General features: G+C 35.6%; 1 protein-coding gene across 1 annotated transcript in view; it reads left to right on the top strand.

Annotated features, from left to right (window-relative positions):
- The first annotated feature begins 210 nt into the window (after nucleotides 1–210).
- LOC134669953 (SPRY domain-containing SOCS box protein 3-like) overlaps nucleotides 211–19,283 on the top strand; it is a 29,717-nt gene continuing 10,644 nt past the window's right edge. The window contains exons 1-3 of the mRNA XM_063527585.1: nucleotides 211–478; nucleotides 5,303–5,496; nucleotides 7,558–7,783. Coding sequence (XP_063383655.1) covers nucleotides 346–478; nucleotides 5,303–5,496; nucleotides 7,558–7,783 — 553 coding nt within the window. The 5' untranslated portion in view covers nucleotides 211–345. The remainder of the gene's footprint in view (nucleotides 479–5,302; nucleotides 5,497–7,557; nucleotides 7,784–19,283) is intronic.

Here is a 19,283-nt window from a genome sequence, read left to right as displayed (position 1 = left end):
TAGAAATTGTTTGATATTATTACGAAATGCAATTTTTTCTAATTACATTTCATTGATATAAAGTTTTTCAAGTTATTATTTATTTTTGAATGATTGATTTTAATTGTCCTTTTCTAAATGCCGAATAAAAGAAAAGAGTAATAAGGTCTGACAACTTTATACATTTCTGAACGACCACTTACTATATAAGCTTGCTGTCACTGCTGCCAACCGTCAGTTATTTGTTTTTTGCGATACAGTGCTGTTGTTCGTACGTTACGTGTTGTTATTTTGTGCATTGTATTGAAATAACGAAGTGAAGTGAACCCGTTTGCTTACTTTGTGATACGAATTTATGCAGTCAATATGTTGGTCGGACCACAAAAATCTAAAGTCAGTGAGAACAAATATGCCAAACCATACTGTCAGTGTTTCAAGAAACGTGAACCAGTGCCATGGAAGCAGATGAACCCCTGCTCATGTGGAGAGGACGTTGAAGGTTTGTAAATATTCTTTTATTTTTAAACTATAAGTTAACTTGTTGCTTAATGAGAAAAAACTTGCTTAAAAATGATAAAACAAAATCTTGTACACTATATGTATTAAAGTTCAAGGTAAAATAACTTTGGCAGATGGAGGTCTCTTTCACTAAAATCTCTGTTTAAGTGTGGTATTCGACCTGTCCAATTTCTTTGTACAATGTCAGTGCGTCTCACTCTCTCATTAAAGTAAAATGTGAGACACAATATACATTGGACAAAGAAATTGGATATGTGGCACCTTGGAATAGCACCCTAAGATTCTAAGATATAGTGTGCTTATGTTAAACTCATTTAAAACTTCTGCATTGCAAAAGCATAATCTAAAATATCACCTGATTAAAATCAATGAATGAACTTGGCTTATTTACATTCTACAGCTATTTTTATCACATAGTAATAATAGGATAAGATATTTATTTGAATATCTTTGATAAGATAAAAGAAGTGCTACTGATCTTAATAATTCTACCCTTTTATATCAATCATGTTATATGATAAACAAATCATTTGCTTTCAAGTTGTGGAACTTCAAACATTTTTATTAGACAGTCAGAGTTCTGTTCTTGGATTAATTTTCTATTGCATATCGGTAAGAGTCGCCGGAGCAGACAATGATAGTACCAAAGTTAATACTTTTTTAATGTTTAGTTACAAAGAGTTCTGTAGCCAGTGTCATTCATTATAGATAAATATTACTGTGTAAATAGGAGCCAAAGTGGTTGCCTTGGTCGAAATCAGCCGGAAGGATCATCATCACTGTGTAAAGTATTTTTATTAACAAGCTTTTATTAGGTCGACCTTTATACATACAGGTCGACCTAATACATACATACATGTTACATGTAACTATGTAATGGAATCTAAGGTAACTAATTTAACCATCTTCCAAGGACCGTAGCGTCATGAAAATTGGCAGCTGTATGTGGTTCTGATGACAATACAATAATATGGTACTGTCAAACTGATCTGATGATGGAGACAGGAGGTGGCCATAGGGACTCTGTGATGAAACAATGCAACCTAATTGTGATAGGGGTTTTTAGAATTGTCTCGATGAGTATTAGTTGTCTGTCATAAGAAAAGTACAGTCAGCGATAAAAGCTTGTACCAAAAATGAAATTTTTGCCAAAAACTTATTTTTACTTTAGATGTCATCCATACTGTACATCTTTTTCCCCACCTGGATTATTCCATTAAGATAAACTTCACTAACTTCAGTCATATTTGTCTAGAATTACAAGTTTATAGAGAAATGTGCTTTATTAGAATGTCATATCTCTTAAAACATACTTATCTCAGCTACATTATAGGTATAAGCAGTGGGGAGACACTCCTGACTTCCGGCAAACTCGGCTCCGTTTGTCTCAGCATTGCTCCAAGCAATTATTAGGGTTGACACAACTTGACGTCCCTTTACTATGTGGTGTCGTACTATGTGGTGATTTTAATATTGATATCCTCAAAAGAACACCGCAATCCATAAAATTTAAAAACTTGTTGTCATCCTATAATTTAAGATTAGAAATATCTGTGCCTACTAGATTATCCAGCAATACTTGTATTGATAATATTATACACAATGTGCGAGGAAGTGCAGGTGAGGTGATTGACTTTGCCCTCTCGGACCATACAGCTCAACTGTTGAAATGCCCGGTTAAAAAAACATGTATTCTTGCTTATTAGTTTAAGAAGCAGCGTGATTTAAGTCAGGAAAACATTAATAAGTTTAGAAATCGTCTATTAGAGTTAAAATTTAATGATGTTTATTTGGCTACTAATCCAAATGAAGCATACAACTGTTTTGAAGATCAATTCAAATTACTTTACAATTTGTGCTTTCCTATTAAAAAAGTTAAAGTTACTTCAACGTCAAAACCTAAATGGATTACTAAAGGAATAAAGAGTTGTTGTAAGCGTAAACGCCAATTACTTTGGAAATATAGATTATCGAAAGATAAACTACACGATAAAATAATTTTTCAAAATTACTCAAAGCGCCTGAAAAAAATTATTAAACTTACCCAGAAAGCACAAAATAATTACTTTATTACACAATCGAATAATAAAACAAAGGCATCATGGAACGTTATAAATAAACACAAATCTAAACAACCGATGGAAAATATTCAACAGGTAATATTTAATGACAAAACTATAAGATCACCGGAAAAAATTGCGCGAGCGTTTAATCAGTACTTTATTGACCAAACTCTTAGTAAGTCAAAACAACAGAATCACATACAATCAACGCAAAAAAATAATATTGTGAGTGCTAAAAATGATAACTATAATTATATGAATACGATGACATGCAATTTACCTAATTCTATATTTATGAAGCCCACTAATTCCCATGACATTAAAATGATAATTAATTCTTTAAAAAACAGTAACAGTACGGGCTACGACGGAATTAGTACAAAAGTAGTAAAGGCAGTATCCTGTATAATTTCACCTTTGATCAGTCATATTACTAATTTATGTATAGAAAAGGGAGAATTCCCGGAAAGATTAAAAATAGGTATTGTTAAACCGCTTTTTAAAAAAGGCGATAAGGAAGATTTAGCCAGCTATAGACCAGTTGCACTGCTTTCCATTTTTTCAAAAATTATAGAAAAAGTAATTCATAACTCCATTTACGGATATTTTGAAAAGAATAACTTATTCACGCAAGAACAAATGGGATTTCGTAAAGGTAAGTCTATTAATATGGCTATTTTTGACCTTATGCGAGTAATAGTAACAAATGTTGACAAGAGAGTTCCGGTATCAGCACTTTACATGGATATGTCGAAAGCTTTCGATTTTGTAGATCATAGAATATTGCTAGATAAATTATATAAATATGGAGTTAGAGGTAATGTGCATAATTTGATTAAGTCTTACTTGGTTAATCGAAAGCAGTTAACTCAAATAAATAGACTATGCGTTGAAACGAAAACTGAGGTCACTTATTCATCGGAAGTTAGACAAATTCATTATGGCGTACCTCAGGGAAGCGTTTTAGGCCCTTTATTGTTTATTATTTATATAAATGATTTGCCAAAAGCCATCGAGTATCCAATGGTACTCTTTGCTGATGACAGCACCATAATGTTCACTTGTAAAGATCCAGAAACATATGAAACTGAAATATCCAAGACATTAGAGTCAGTAATAAACTGGTTAACTAGCAATAATTTAAAAATCAATTTAGAAAAAACTAAAATAATGACATTTAAACAAAGGCGAAATGATAAATGTAGTTTAAATATTTCATATAAGGGGCAACAAATTGAGAAAACGGATGTGACAAAATTTTTAGGAATAAGCTTAGATCATAAATTGACATGGAGAAATCAAATAGACATTATATGTAAGAAACTGCATCAATTTTCATATGTTTTATATAATTTAAGAAAGATTGTTAGTGAACCAGTTGTTTTGACGGCATATCAAGCTTATGTAACATCAACACTAAGGTATGGCATTATATTTTGGGCAAACTCAGTTGACAGAGAAGTAGCGTTTAAAGCGCAAAAAAGATGCATTAGATCATTGTGTGGAATTCAGCAACTGGGTTCATGTAAACCATATTTTAAAAAATTAGGACTATTAACTCTACCTTGTTTGTATATTTTCGAAATTGTAATTTTTGTTAAAAGTAATCCCCACTTATTTCAACAGTTTAAGAGTATACGTCTTAGGAACAGAATAAATTCAATGCCTTCCAAAACAGCATTATATAGGAAAAGTATATTTGGAATGGCCCCACAAATTTTTAATAAAATACCGAATGAATTAAGAAATTTAGAGGATATGACAAGTTTTAAAAGTAAAGTTTTTAAATATTTAGTTGACAAAACATATTATAGTGTAAGCGAATTTTTGTTAGACTATAATTAATGGTAACTGTGCACAGCATGTAGTCACAGTCCATTAATGACAAAAAATTGTACGCCTTATGGCACAACATAGTGATACAACAGTAATACTATAAGATCTGTACTTATGTACTATTCATACCTATGTTGGACAAATAAACGATTTTGTATTTGTATTTGTATTTATGTGCACGGCCACAGATAAGATAATGACTTGAATTTTGATAACCCTATATAGTCAAAAGGGATAGTGCCATAAGTTAGAAAGAGATATCATGATTCAACACTGAATCACAGTCAAACTTCGGTTTTGTAGGAAGTGTCCTTTCTGTATGGTAATACTATACTTAATCTGTGGTATAAGTGTTTACCTATTCAACTTATTGCCACACAACTAAGTGCAGTTTTAATTAAGTTGTCATAAGACCACATTTTCCATAAAGATAGAAAAAAATGTATATCTACTTACCTTAAATTAAGTTTGTTTTTTAGTTAACTTAAATATTTTCTACTTTGGGAACAAATCAAATTATTTTATCAATATTTTATTTGTGTTTTTAAATAGTTATAAGTATATATTAACCCATTTTCATAAACGCGCTACAAACCTCAATTAGCTAATAATCATCTGTCTTTATCTTTCATTTTGACTTATGTATATCTAATAAAGGGATAAAACAAAATTTAAGTAAATCAGGCCCGTTAAAATGTTATGAATAAGGGGGTTAATCTTTTCTAAATCTAAAATCATTGCATAGAGATAGCCATTTTAAAGGCATTGAAATCTAGATTAGTAAATATGTAAACGTAAACGTAAACGTAAAAATCGTGAAATAGTTTTGCTTAAATAAATAGTGTACCTACTTCCTTCTTAATCATCAAGCCTCATCAATCTGACGACTCTTAATCCCATTTCAGTACGCGAATGGAAATGGCAACAGCCCGAAGAGAGCCAGAGTTGGGTCGTGTTCGAAGACAACCAGAAGCAAGTCACGTTCCACCCCTTCTACAGTTCCGGTACAGCTGCGGTGCGAGGGGACACAGCTTTCAGCAGGGACCATCATTATTACTGGGAAATCAAGATGCTAACAGACACATATGGCACTGATATTGTGAGTATTTTTTATCTTACCGCACCATGGGCCTAATAGTATAGCAGTAGTAGTAGTATTAGGGTAATGTTCGATGCCATTAGAAGTGGGATGTGTTCTACAGTTCCAGTACTGCTGCGGTGCGAGGAGACACAGAGAGCCTACTACCAATATCGAAAAATCGAAAACCGTCATCTTCCTCTCTTGCATATTCGATAGGTAAAGATAGAGAGGCAGATAAAGAAAGGAATTTCGGTTTCCGCGATAGAGCCTCATCTTTCAGCAAGGATCATCATTACTACTGCGACTAAATATGGCACTGGTTGACATAATAAGAACCTATTTTATTCTTAGATCTCCGGTGTGGACTACATGTAGTAGTCAAATTAGGGACATTAGGGATTATGGGTGATTACAAGTTTTTTTAACACTAGATGTAACAAAACTAGGGTAGTTTTCAATGTCAACAGAAGCAGACATTCCAGTTAAAGACGAATTGTCCAATTTAAGTATGCCCTCTTTAACAGACGGAGAATACGCAGACGCACACGCATGACAAATTAAATTATCCAATAATACAACTCATCCGTAGTCTGAGTCTGAGCTGAGCCCATTCAAGGTTTACGTACAATATACATTTGCGTCAAAAAGTAAACCAATGCGGTTGGTTTCTTTCAGCTTTTGTTTAAGCTTCGTGACACTACTTATGCGCAGTTTGTTCCCTATAATTTGTTGGCATTCTTTCTCAAGGCAAGCCGAGATAGCTTTTTGTAGTTTTCTTGGCAGTTTGCCTAAATGCCTATGATTGAGAGCGCAAGGGTCTAGGTCGCACGTGTATGGTTGTCGCCAGAGTCAAACTTATGAAGTAATGTATCGTCCATTATTTCCTCATCAGAGTCAAACGTAATAATTTGTAATTGGACAATCACGTAATGTAGGTCGTATTGATAGATAGACATAATTCGAACAGAACATGTGTTAAGTTCACTGATAATGATAATTAAATTAGGTACCTATGCAGCATATGCCACTATACTACTATTACAGCCCTATTCGAACTTAAAGATACGTCAATTAATAGATCTAGGAACGATATGGATTAGATGTGTCAGTGCTTCTTCAAACAAAAACGTCACTTTTAACACTGACATATCTAATCCATATCGTTTCTAGATCTATTAATTGACGTATCTTACCAAATCAAATATATTTATTAGGCGAGGGACACACTTAAGGTCTCTGCCCCGTATCATACCATGACCGTGCTATGAACGTGTCAGGCAAAAAAATATTCTTTGTATGAAAAAGTATGAGACTATGCCCACTAGCCCGTTCCGTCACCGACCATACCCGTCGCGTGCCATGCACGGACCGGCAAAAATAGTCGGCGAGGATATTTTGCCGGTGCCGAAACGCTCCGTGCATGGCACGCAACGTTGCCAGAACGGTGCGTGCAGGCGGCGAAACGGTGGGCATACGGGTTTTAACCGCGTATGGTGACCGTTCGAAGCCCGTTATAAACGCGTTGCTATATTTCTTGCTCGCTATTACCAGTCTGATAACTATACGCTGGCTCTTTCTGATGGGTATTGCTCTCGCGAATAAAACGCGGGTACTAAGGGGATGAAACGCGGATGCTACGGGGATTATAGGCGGATGCTATGGGGATGATGCGCGGTTACTACGGGCACTAAACTCGTTATGTACAATGTAGACACGGTGTAGTGGGCATAGTAGGCCGTATCGCGTTACATTCCGTGCCTGATACGTTCATAGCACGGTCATGGTATGATACGGTTTAGTGGGCAGAGACCTTTATCCCACGTACGCAACGTATGCAACGCATTATGACATCTGAACTGAACCCTGAAATTTGTACGCTTAGAAACATTTAAAGTTTGAATCGGGCAGTTAGTTTGTTATTCAAATTGAGTATAATTTCAAATTGCTTCATAGAATTCGTGCCCATAAGTTGTGAATATATGTGTAATGTATTATTATTTAAGTTAAATCTACCACCACCTCTTTTAGACTTCTGACCAACGTAGGATTCTAATATAACCGACATGTCCATGTCCACAGATGGTAGGCATCGGCACCGACAAAGTCAACATCGCCGACAATCGCTTCAGATTCACGTCTCTCCTCGGCGAGGACGAGCATTCCTACGGCCTGTCGTACAAAGGCGCCGTGCGACACGACGCGAAGAAGGCCGACAGTCCGGGCTTCTGTCGCGGCTCCATAGTGGGCGTGCGCGTCGATATGTGGCAGGGCACGCTGGAGTTCTACCTCAACAGGAAGCCACAAGGTAAGTTTTATAACTTAACTATGATACCTTCTGTCCTTGAAGAGGCGAGCATTCCTAAAGCCTGTCGTACAAAGGCGCCTTGCGACACGACGCGAAGAAGGCCGACAGTCCGGGCTTCTGTCGCGGCTCCATAGTTGGCGTGCGCGTCGATATGTGGCAGGGCACGCTGGAGTTCTACCTCAACAGGAAGCCACAAGGTAAGTTTTGTAACTTAACTAAGATACCTTCTGTCCTTGAAGAGGCGAGCATTCCTAAAGCCTGTCGTACAAAGGCGCCGTGCGACACGACGCGAAGAAGGCCGACAGTCCGGGCTTCTGTCGCGGCTCCATAATAGTTGGCGTGCGCGTCGATATGAGGTAAGTTTTATAACTTAACTATAGGTTACAAGTTAACTTCTATCCTTCGTGAAGTGGACTTACTTCCCGTTCCTAACCCTCTTTCAATGTTGTAGTGATGAATACGAAGGAAATCTATGGGTTTTGACTTTGCATAGATATTCCTACAGATCGCACTTACTAAACGATTGTATTTATTACTAGGGCATTTTAAAATTTGATCTGTCAGTCTCATCCTTTGTTGTCACGCCTACTGACCGGAATTATAGCAGTACATAAGTAGGTCCCTATTTTATGTAGGTACAATAAGCGATGTGACATTCCTCGTCCATCCATGTATCTGAATCAGAATCAGAATCAAGCATTTTATTCGTGATAAACTTAAAACTAAGATTACATACAAGAGTATAACTAAAAACTACAAATATTAATAAAGTTGGAAAGCGTTAAAGTTTACCACGAAATGGGCTCGCCTCAGCATAATACTGACCCGAGGGCCAGCGCTGATCTTCCGGCAAGACCATTTGTGGGCCACGAACGCAGCCGTACGACACGGCCCTATCATAAGCTGAACGCAGCCTTTGCAGCAGCGACCGGCGCCATCTTGACTACTGTCTATGGCAGTAGCTGAAAATGACATTTGACATTGACAAGACAATACCAAAAATGGCCATGCCGTACAACGCGATAAATATATATATATATTTTTTTTACCTTTCATTCATATGAAAATAACTTTTATAACTACATATATCCGGTGACAACATATATACAGCAAAAGTGATAAATTCAAATACAACTTTGATACAACATAACTAAAGAGGTGAAGTTTATTTTGTCAATGTGAAAGTTCCTCAGTTGACCATGGAGATCATGCCAAGTTTACACAATTGAAAGTTTATACTGTACACTAAGGGAATTAAATTAAATAACATAAGATAGTTACATAAAGACAAAAAAGATAACCACACGCGCAATTGTAATGTGGGACGAAGCGAAGAAATAAATTACAACAAGCACTATATACATACAGAGTACAGATCAAGTACAGACGCATTGTGTGATCGTGAGGAAATAATCTAAGGATTAAACACGATAAAGATAGTGCCGGTCGAATTCACAATCAAACAAACATAGGATCTGGGTTAATCTATGTTAATTCTTTATGCTTGACGTTAATCTGCAAGTAATTAAATATTGTACTAGTGTCGCGTGCGTTTTGCACACTGCGTTTTATGACGATTTAAATTTTAGTCATATCTAATCTTTGATAAAGAATTAAATAAATATTTTAAATCAGTCATGCAATGTAATGTAAGTTCATAATGATTGTAACATTGAAACAATTATTATTACAGTCCAAATGTCATTTAAGGAAAAATATAATAATATTTACCAAATTCCCGTTATGATGGGAAGAAATTCCGAATATTATTTTTGCAAATGTGACATTTCTGTTTTCCACGTATTATGATTTAATAATGTATTTGTTTCTTCTTTATTTACAAGCATTTCTTTGAATTGTTCTCTTCAAATATTCATAATTTATCTCAGAAGATCTCGTTTAGGTATCTACTTTGCACTGCATGTTGTATAAACTATAGGTACGTGGAAAGTTTTTATGTATTTGTAGTGTTCTCGTTAAAACGTAAACAATCAAATTTACTCGAATTAATAGTGTTTATGTGTTACGAAATGTTAACATTAATTATGCTTATCACTGTAACACTGTCCAGGGGCTCCCTGGCTATTTAAATATGCAATTATCGGTTTATCGTATTATATTTGTGTTGTAGGTGCCGTTTTTAGAAACCTGTGGCAGTTATATTATTAGTTATAACCTCATTCACCTCCTATCAAAATTGAAAAAAAAAAACAAGACACTTCGTCAGGGCTCGTCTAGCGGAAGCAGTTATAAAGTTGACCCAAAAAATTTTTATTAAGCTATGAGCTTCATCACATATGTTCCTTGAGTAATTCTAAGCATTTCAAGCCTGGGAGGCAATAAGAAATGTGTGTCTACTCGGATTTGTAATGGATTCAAACTTTCAACCCCTTTTTAACCCTGTTAGGGGATGAATTTTACAAAACGCTGAAATTACTTTTCCTGTCTTTTAATAATATCCCCAAATACAAAGATTCAAGTCCCGCGTTCGAAAATTTTTTTGATATCCATACAAACTTTCAACTCCTTTTTCACCACCTTAGGGGATGAATTTTCAAAAACGCTGAAATTAGTTTTCTTGTATTTTAATAATATATCGTTTTACGAAGTTTCAAATTCCTAGCTTAAAATAAAACTTGAACCCCATACAAACTTTCATCCCCTTTTTAACCCCCTTAGGGGTTGAATTTCTCAAAATCGCTTCTTATCTCTTGTACACAATTGTAAATTGTAAACTATATATACTTACTTAGCGAAGTTATCTTCTATGTAATTTCTATCTGTGAAAACCTATAATTGGCCTTCGATTTTTATACATAGTGCTAATATGTTTCATGTGCTGTTGGTTTTCCAATAAATAAATAATAATAATAAATAATAAATAATAAATAATACACTTTATAAATGTAATCTAGTGTGCAAATTTCAACTTTCTATCTTTTGTAGTTTCGGCTCCGCGTAGCAAAAATCTCCAACCAAATTTTTCACCTTTTTACGTTTTTCTTGTAAAATTACTATGAAATTGAAAAAACAAATATCAGCAATGAATTCTACGTCTTTGGTTTATACGAAAATGATACCAAACTTGCCCTAGTACCCACCAGGATCAGAGTAGATTTTTTTTAAAGATGACGGATGGCGGCCGTCTTTGTACCCCACCCTCCCCCCCACTTCAGGCTAGAAATGCTTAGAATTACTCAAATATCAGATGTGATGAAGCTCATAGCTTAATAAAAATTTTTTGGGTCATGTATGGCAGCGTTACATAACTGACTCCAGTACGTCATGGATTTTTTCACTCCGTTTATCGCGGGTGTTTTTTGACAGATTACCTTTCTGAAAATTGAAATAATAAATATATTTCAGTAAGTTTCGGTTTGGTAATCCCGCTAATTCTAGCTGAGGAAATGATGAATTATTGTAAACATGAAAGAATGTATGAACAAGTGAAAACCCCTGACCTTTTACCTAAAAGGAAAATAAAATTAATACTAAAATTAGACAGTGTCGTAGTGGCTTCATATTCATATACAGTGTAAACTCCATATAACGTCACTCGATTCACTCCCTATAACGTCGGCATTTGCTGGCTATAGTTGCCTTACTTTAATATTAATTTCTCTCTATATAAAGAAAACTCTATAGCGCACAAAATACGTCTGGTCTCTTGAGTGTCGCTATATAGAGTTTACACTATTATATAAAATAACTTACTTGGCCAACAGTTTCAGTGGGTTGAATGTAGATTATTCGAAATCGCTTACAGGGTTGAATATAGGTATATAAACATTACACATGCAGTTTGAGCGTAGTGATGCATTTGCACCACGCATAAACTTTCACAAGTTTCTGTGGCGCATCTTAGTTTTAAGTTGTTTGTATTATGTTTTTGTGATGTGTAAATAAATTTAAAAAAAAAATATTATATTGTTATCGCCGCTAGTTACTTATGTTATTTTGGTAACACAAACTATTCATCCAATTATAATAATACCAATTACTATATCGCTACGAGAGTGCATTGTTGGCTTGATAGCGTGACATATGACATCGTAAACAAATTAAAACTATATCAACAACATTGTAATAAACATACGAAGGTTAAATCGGTCGGTTGCATAACGTTTTATTTCAATATATGTAAAATAAACCGGAACAAAGTTACAAGTTATACCTACAGGGTGGCCCAAAATACATTTAGAAATTTTGTTACTGCGGCATATTGTTGATAAGTTTAACTATCGTTTGCGTTTGTGTGTCAAAGCTTTTATTGACATTTTGTAGAAGACGTATATGTAACTAAATAGTAATATTTTCCTAAAATTTATTGTCAACGTATTTTTGGGGCATCCTGTATTACCTATATAACCCGGCTTAGAAAGAAGAGGAGGTTTACTTACGAAAGAAACTATAATTGGGTTAATGTTTACAAGCGTTCTACCTAAATAATAATTATAATAAATGTACATTATAATTTTGCTTTTTTTTAATCTGCTATTCATTCTTACTTTTTGCATTGTTGCTCTATTAAATAAACCATTTACCCCAACTTAAAGTTCATTGCCTTTGGTAATATTTACCAGAAACATATTTTTCACATGTTTCCTTATATATGGCGAATAAAAAATAAAAGAATTTAGGATTCTTTACGACAAAAATGCTAATGCATGCGCATACGTGACTACTGGCACTCGCGAGTAATTACGCTACTTGTGTGTGGTGTCACATGGTGTGGTATAGTAACATGGACTTTTATTGTGAAATATAACAAAAAAACCAATTCTCATTTTACAATTTGATATGGTTTATGGTTTAAGAATTTATTTCTCCAAAAGAATTATAATTCACTTACATCAGAGAAATACAAACAAACATTATGTACATTATTTACAAAGTGCACGAATAACATAAAATATAATCTAAAACTAAACAAAGCAGCTTATTTATTTTAAAAGTGGGTATTATACAGTGCGAATCGGCAACTGGTAACAGTACAGTGAAATTGTCACCGCGCGAGCGCGGACGGACCAGACTGTCGCGCAGTCCAGCGTAACGTGACCTAGACGTTAATAAAGTGAGCGCGCTAAAGATACGCGTTTATAATGGTTGGTCCGCGCGGTCAACATGTCCTCCGAGCTCGCCCAACAGTTGGCGATAACAGTCCTACAGCATGCAATGGGGTTATTACGTGTTAACTTTCAATCGCTATGGCGTCCTACGCGCCGATAGCAATTATTATATAATGTTATTTAAGTTATTTGTTAAAATTATGTGTATTTATTTAATTTTGCGATTTATAATTGTGTGTTAAGTATATAATTATAATTATTATTTTTTATTTGTATATTTTATTATGTTTATTTAATTTTTTTTTTGCCGGTAAACTCGAGGGCATGTCGAGGGGGCAGTATTATTAATTATATGTATATATATAGATGCATTTGTCAAGTAATTCATATCAATTCATTTTTTATTTAATTTCATAATTGCTGTAAGTTTGTTTAAGTATTTATATTCATAGGTATAATTAAATTATATTGGCGTTTTATAATTATAATTATGTGACTTATGTGAATTCGGAATCATCGATTAAAATGTGATTTTTTAATTGTTTCTTGTATATAGGAAATGATTTTGTTTCTTTTACTTGGTTAGGTAGTTTATTATATAACTGTGCGCCCTCATACATTAAGTTTCTTTTGCCATAGTATACTGTGCGCGGTGCTTGAAGACATATATCATTGGGTCGCCTTAGTAAGCGTTTTCTCACTTGAACTTTTGTTGTAAATGATATTTGTGTGTGAATTTTTTTATTTAGAATTTTTCGCACTAAGACACACGTATTATATTTATATAGTTGGGACAGTGTCATCAATTGGGTTTCTTTGTATACTTTTTTAGTTTGTGTTAGGTAGTTATAGTTAAAGAGAAGTTTTATGATTTTGTTTTGTGCTCGTTGCAATGGTTTTATGTTTATTTTCGCTGCACATCCCCATACCTCAATCAAATACTCTATGTGGGATTTTATCAAAGAATTGTAAACAATATATCGTACCGATTTTGGAAAACATTTTACTGAACCTCTGAGCATAGCCATAAGAGATGACAATTTAGACTGAAGTTTCTCAATATGTGGCTTCCACGTTAAACGACTGTCCAATATTAGACCAAGATATTTTTCGGATTCTACTCGGGTGAGTACTTGATTGTCTATAGTCAAAGGTTGAGAGTGAGTTGTTTTCTTGTTTTTAGCACTGAAGATTATATAATTAGTTTTAGTAACGTTTATAGTCAGTAAATTTGTTTGGAACCATTCTTGTAGGGTATTTAGATCCTCTTGAGCTTGGCTCAGTACGGTTGTTACATCGCTACCAAAATAAAATAAGCTTGTGTCATCGGCATACAATGAAATTGACCCATTTAAATTTAAGTTAGTAATATCATTGATGTACGTAAGGAAAAGCAGAGGGCCTAAAATCGAGCCCTGAGGAACGCCGTAAGTAATTTTTTCAGGAGCGCTTTGATTTTCGCCAATTTTTACTATTTGGTATCGATTAGTCAGGTACGACTTTAGAATGTTAGCAGCAGCGTCCTTTATACCAATTGCACATAGTTTTTTTAGCAATAATTTGTGACTTATTGTATCAAAGGCCTTACGCAAATCGATAAATACGCCTAGAGCCAGTTGTTTTTGGTCTATTTTGTTTTTGATATTTGTAATGAGATCTATACAAGCAGATAGGGTATTTGATTTAGGGCGGAAGCCATATTGCTTGGGAGATAAAAAGTTTATAGTTTGCAGATATTGTTCCAGACGGGTATATATTACTTTTTCTATGATTTTCGAAATAACTGGGAGCACCGAAATTGGCCGGTAATTACCTGCGTCGGTTTTACTTCCAGATTTAAATATTGGACTAACTTTAGCAATTTTGAGTGAATCTGGAAATGATCCAGTCTTTAGGCAATCGTTTATACAGTTCGTTAGTTCATCCAAAATAAGGTTTTTGATAGATTTTATTGATTTACAAGTGATACCATCCAGTCCTGTACTTGTATTTGAATTCAGGTTATCAATTATCATTCCAATCTCGTGCGTATTTGTAGGTGAGAATTCAGATAGCTCCGATGAACTAATGAACGATGAAACGTTAGGAGATTGATTATGATATTGCGCGGGTATATTATTTGCAAGAGTAGGCCCTACATTAGCGAAGTAATGATTGAAGTAGTTACATATATCGGTAGGATCTGAAATATGACCATTATCTGTTTCAATTTTTTGAGGTGGGCTACTGGTATTTTTACTATTATTGCTGAGTTCTTTGATTAATGTCCACATCTTTAGGGGTTTATTTGAACATTTCTGGAACAGATTTTGGTAATAGTTGCTTTTAGTGGTTTGGATGCTACGTTGTACTTCTCTTTTTTTAAGTAAGTATTCTTCTTCTGCTGCTTCATCATGTTCTAATCTTCTGTGAGTGTATCCAAGTTGATTTCGTTGGTTTATGGCGTCTATGATATCCTTATTGATCCAATCTCTTCTTGGTGGGTTAAGTATTTTCGTTTTTATTGTTTTACTCTTTCTGATCCCTTCTGTGATGATTTGCTCCAGTTTAAAATACTCACCATCACATCCGCTGACATTGGCTGCTTGTAGTTCACTATTAAGTTTGCTATAGTCGATTGCTTCATATTGGACTTTTTTATTTTTTATTGGCTTAAATTTATGCACTTCGAAATATAGCTGTTTATGATCAGAAATCATGGTTTCCACGACTGCGAGGTGACAGGGGATATCTTTAATATTAGAGCAGACATGGTCTAAAATAGTTTTTGTGCTTGATGTCTCTCGAGTACAGTAAATTGGCTCAGTTTTATTAAGTATATTATAGCCATTTTCCAGTAACATGCGTTTGTAGGCTAAAGTAGGTCGATTTCGCTTAAGGAGATCATAATTAAAGTCTCCGAAAACCAGTGCTCTTTTGCGTGCTAGCAACTGCTGTGAGTATGTCTCTAGAAAGTCTTCGTTATTTGTTCTCTCAGGTTTATATACTGCACCGATGTCCAAAGAAAATTTGTTTAAGTGTATCCATAAGTAGTGATTATCATTTTTACATGATCCTTCGATAAAATTATGTTTGAGATTGTTGTGGACAAATATTGAAACTCCTCCTCCTCTTCCGTTGTTTCTATAATTGTAATAGTGTGTGTAGTTTGGCAGCTGTATCCTCTTGGCTTCGGTTTCGGACTTTATCCAAGTTTCAGTAACTATAATCACATGTATTTTGTTTGCTGTAGATTCTGAAATAGCCCTTAGCTCATCAAGTTTACCGGGTTTTACTATGCTTCGTATGTTAGTGTATAGGAATGTCAAGGCCTTGATATCTTTTGTAAGATTGTGGTAGCTATTTGATATTTGGTATGTGATTTTTACGTTGTTCATGGCAGATTGTGTTTCGGTGGAATTTTGGCTGTGTAGTTTTTTGGAATTGACTCAACTATTTTCGGGACGCCTTTGATGTACTTGATAATTAAGTTTGTCTCACCGTTATCAGTTCTGCGTTTTAGTTCATCTTTTAGGTTTTGCATTGTTTTTTTCTGGAGTGGGGTTTCGTCGTAGTAAATTTTAACGTTTGGCTTTTCACTGTGTATTGCTGACCGGTTCCGTAAGATCAATTTCGCTGTGTCTGAAGATGTGAAACACGCTTTTATTGGACGAGTTTTTCCTTCAGCAAACTTTCCTAGCCGTATTACTTTTTGGGGTTCAGGATGCTCAGGAACGACAGAATTTGTAATTTCACTGACTTCGGTGATGTCATGGCGGCGTCTCTCTTCGATGTTGTTACTTGTAATTTCGCTTATACCACATATAATTATATTTTTCTCCCTTTCCGATCGCTCACGAACTTCAGTGATCATATTATCGAATGTAACTGTTCCACTAGATTGTGTGGATATAGATCCCTTAAGCTCTTGGACATCACATTCTAAGGTTTTAAACTTTTGCTCAGTATTTTGGTTAAAGTTAGTTATGTTTATTAAATCTTGTTTGATTTTGTCTTGTTCTTCTGCTAATTTTTCTGTTGTAATCTTAATTTGGTTAATTTGGTCCTTTATTTGCGATACATCCTGAGATATGGTGTTCAACTGCTTAGCTTGGGTGGCAGACATAGTTGTAAGCATTGCCATGATTTTCGACTCAAAATTTTCAAATTTTGTGCAAAAGTCATCGTCAGGCTGTTTTCTTTTATTTCTCATTGTTATTTGTTGTGTTTCCATATCAGTGGGTTTAAATGCGCTAAGGTTTAATTCAAGTTGTGACTCAGCAGCCGCAGTAAAGCCAGTTGCTATCAGTTGATTGCTATCAGTATACGTATTTGGTCCTTGCTCTGGCGGTGCTTGTGGCGTTAGGTGGCTCATCTTTTTAAAGGCGGGTACAACCGCGGTGCGTACGATGCTGGTTCACTTTGAAATGTTATAAGTCACGTTAACACTTTGGACAATAATAGTCCACACTTTGCGGCAGTTAAGGTCCCTTTTACTTTGGTCACTATTTAATAAATTTAATATTTTCTAGTAACACGTCCGCTTCGTACACTTGCGCTCTCGGCTCAATAACGATTTGTTATAAACCAGCGGTCGGCAACCTTTTAGCAGCCAAGGGCCACATAGTAGTTAACGGAGGTGAATGACGCGGGCCGTACTTTGTTAATATTTATGACTTTATGAGACATTGTCGTTTGTCACTATTACATACAAAATAGCCAAGGCGGCACTCGGGCGGCAAGTGACAGTTTCCGGAGCCGCATGCGGCCCGCGGGCCGCAGGTTGCCGATCGCTGTTATAAACGATAGTCAATGTTGTGTTGTTGGTGACGCTTTAATAATACGAGATGTATTTTTCACGTGATACAAGATATACCACTATGTCGACTATACATATGCGCGACTGACTATAAAAGCAACTTTTGTTATAAGACACTGAAATCGCAAAAAAAACCGGGCAAGTGCGAGTCGGACTCGCGCACGAAGGGTTCCGTACCATAATGCAAAAAAAAACAAAAAAAAAGCAAAAAAAAAAACGGTCACCCATCCAAGTACTGACCACTCCCGACGTTGCTTAACTTTGGTCAAAAATCACGTTTGTTGTATGGGAGCCCCATTTAAATCTTTATTTTATTCTGTTTTTAGTATTTGTTGTTATAGCGGCAACAGAAATACATCATCTGTGAAAATTTCAACTCTCTAGCTATCACGGTTCGTGAGATACAGCCTGGTGACAGACGGACGGACGGACGGACAGCGAAGTCTTAGTAACAGGGTCCCGTTTTACCCTTTGGGTACGGAACCCTAAAAAATTAGGAGTTCCGTATTTAAAGCTCAATTTGATACAATGTATTTTTTGTGATTTCCGAGTTGCTGCTATAGTAAAAGTTGATCAGTTGATCATACATCTTGTAAGTAGGTATCACGGGTATCACCTAAAAATGCCACCTAGGTACGTATAGATAGACGCTTAGTTGTAGGTATACCATCAACGTTCCATATTGACTCATTGACTTCATTGCTCGTTCGTTTTCGAATTCAGTTTCTAAGTACAAGAAATGCAATGAACGCACTTCCAATATTACCTAATCATTATACAGTCATTGTTATTATAAGATAATGTCTCTATCTGCACAATCCAGTTGTTAAAAGATAAGCTAAGCCGGCTCGGTTACAATGTTGCGTGGAATAATTTACGAGTTTGCGCATTAATTAGAATAATTAGTTTTACAGTGGGTATTTAATTATTCTGGTAAAGCAGGGCAATTAAGTCTAGCCTACTTAGGTGCAGCATCCTAAAGGTGGGTCTACGCTAGACGAACCGAGCACGAGCGAAGCACGAGCGGAGCCGTTCTCGGCTTCGTCGTTCGCGGCGTCAAGTGTGGACGTACAACGAACACGTCCTCGAGCGCACTGCGAGCGCGAAGCAAATCCCTTTATGTTCGTCAAAAAACCGACAACTGGCGGAACGCAGCCGAGCACGAACGAAACGCTCGCAGCGCGCTCGTTCGTGGCTTGTAAGTCGGTCCATACACGAATTGTGTCGGCTCGTGCTCGGCTCGCCTCGCGTAGACGCACCTTCAAGATTTAGAGTACAGTTTCTATCTTCTACACTTGTATATCGGAGCGGCCGAGATGTTTAAAAATATCTGAACTTGCAGCGCACCCTAGGGCCTTGACAAAGGCGTGTTCTGATATTTGTGAGCACTTTGGCCGCTCCGATATATCTGATGGCGACTGTACTTTTGAGAAAGTAGATATTTAATCGCTAGGGTATTATTAGTTCCTCATCTTAGCGTTTTCTACTGTCCGACCGAACCGGATTTATTTGCCGAAACCTAAGTAAGTTTGTTATTAAAGGCTGCCTTGGCAGGGCTTAATTTGATATGCTAGAATCTACCTTAATGTAGACATTAACTGTTGTACTGATTAGAATCATTAATAACCATATC

This window comes from Cydia fagiglandana, chromosome 13, assembly GCF_963556715.1.
Source record: "Cydia fagiglandana chromosome 13, ilCydFagi1.1, whole genome shotgun sequence".
Lineage (NCBI taxonomy): Eukaryota > Metazoa > Arthropoda > Insecta > Lepidoptera > Tortricidae > Cydia > Cydia fagiglandana.
This window is presented reverse-complemented; position numbering and strand designations above follow the sequence as displayed.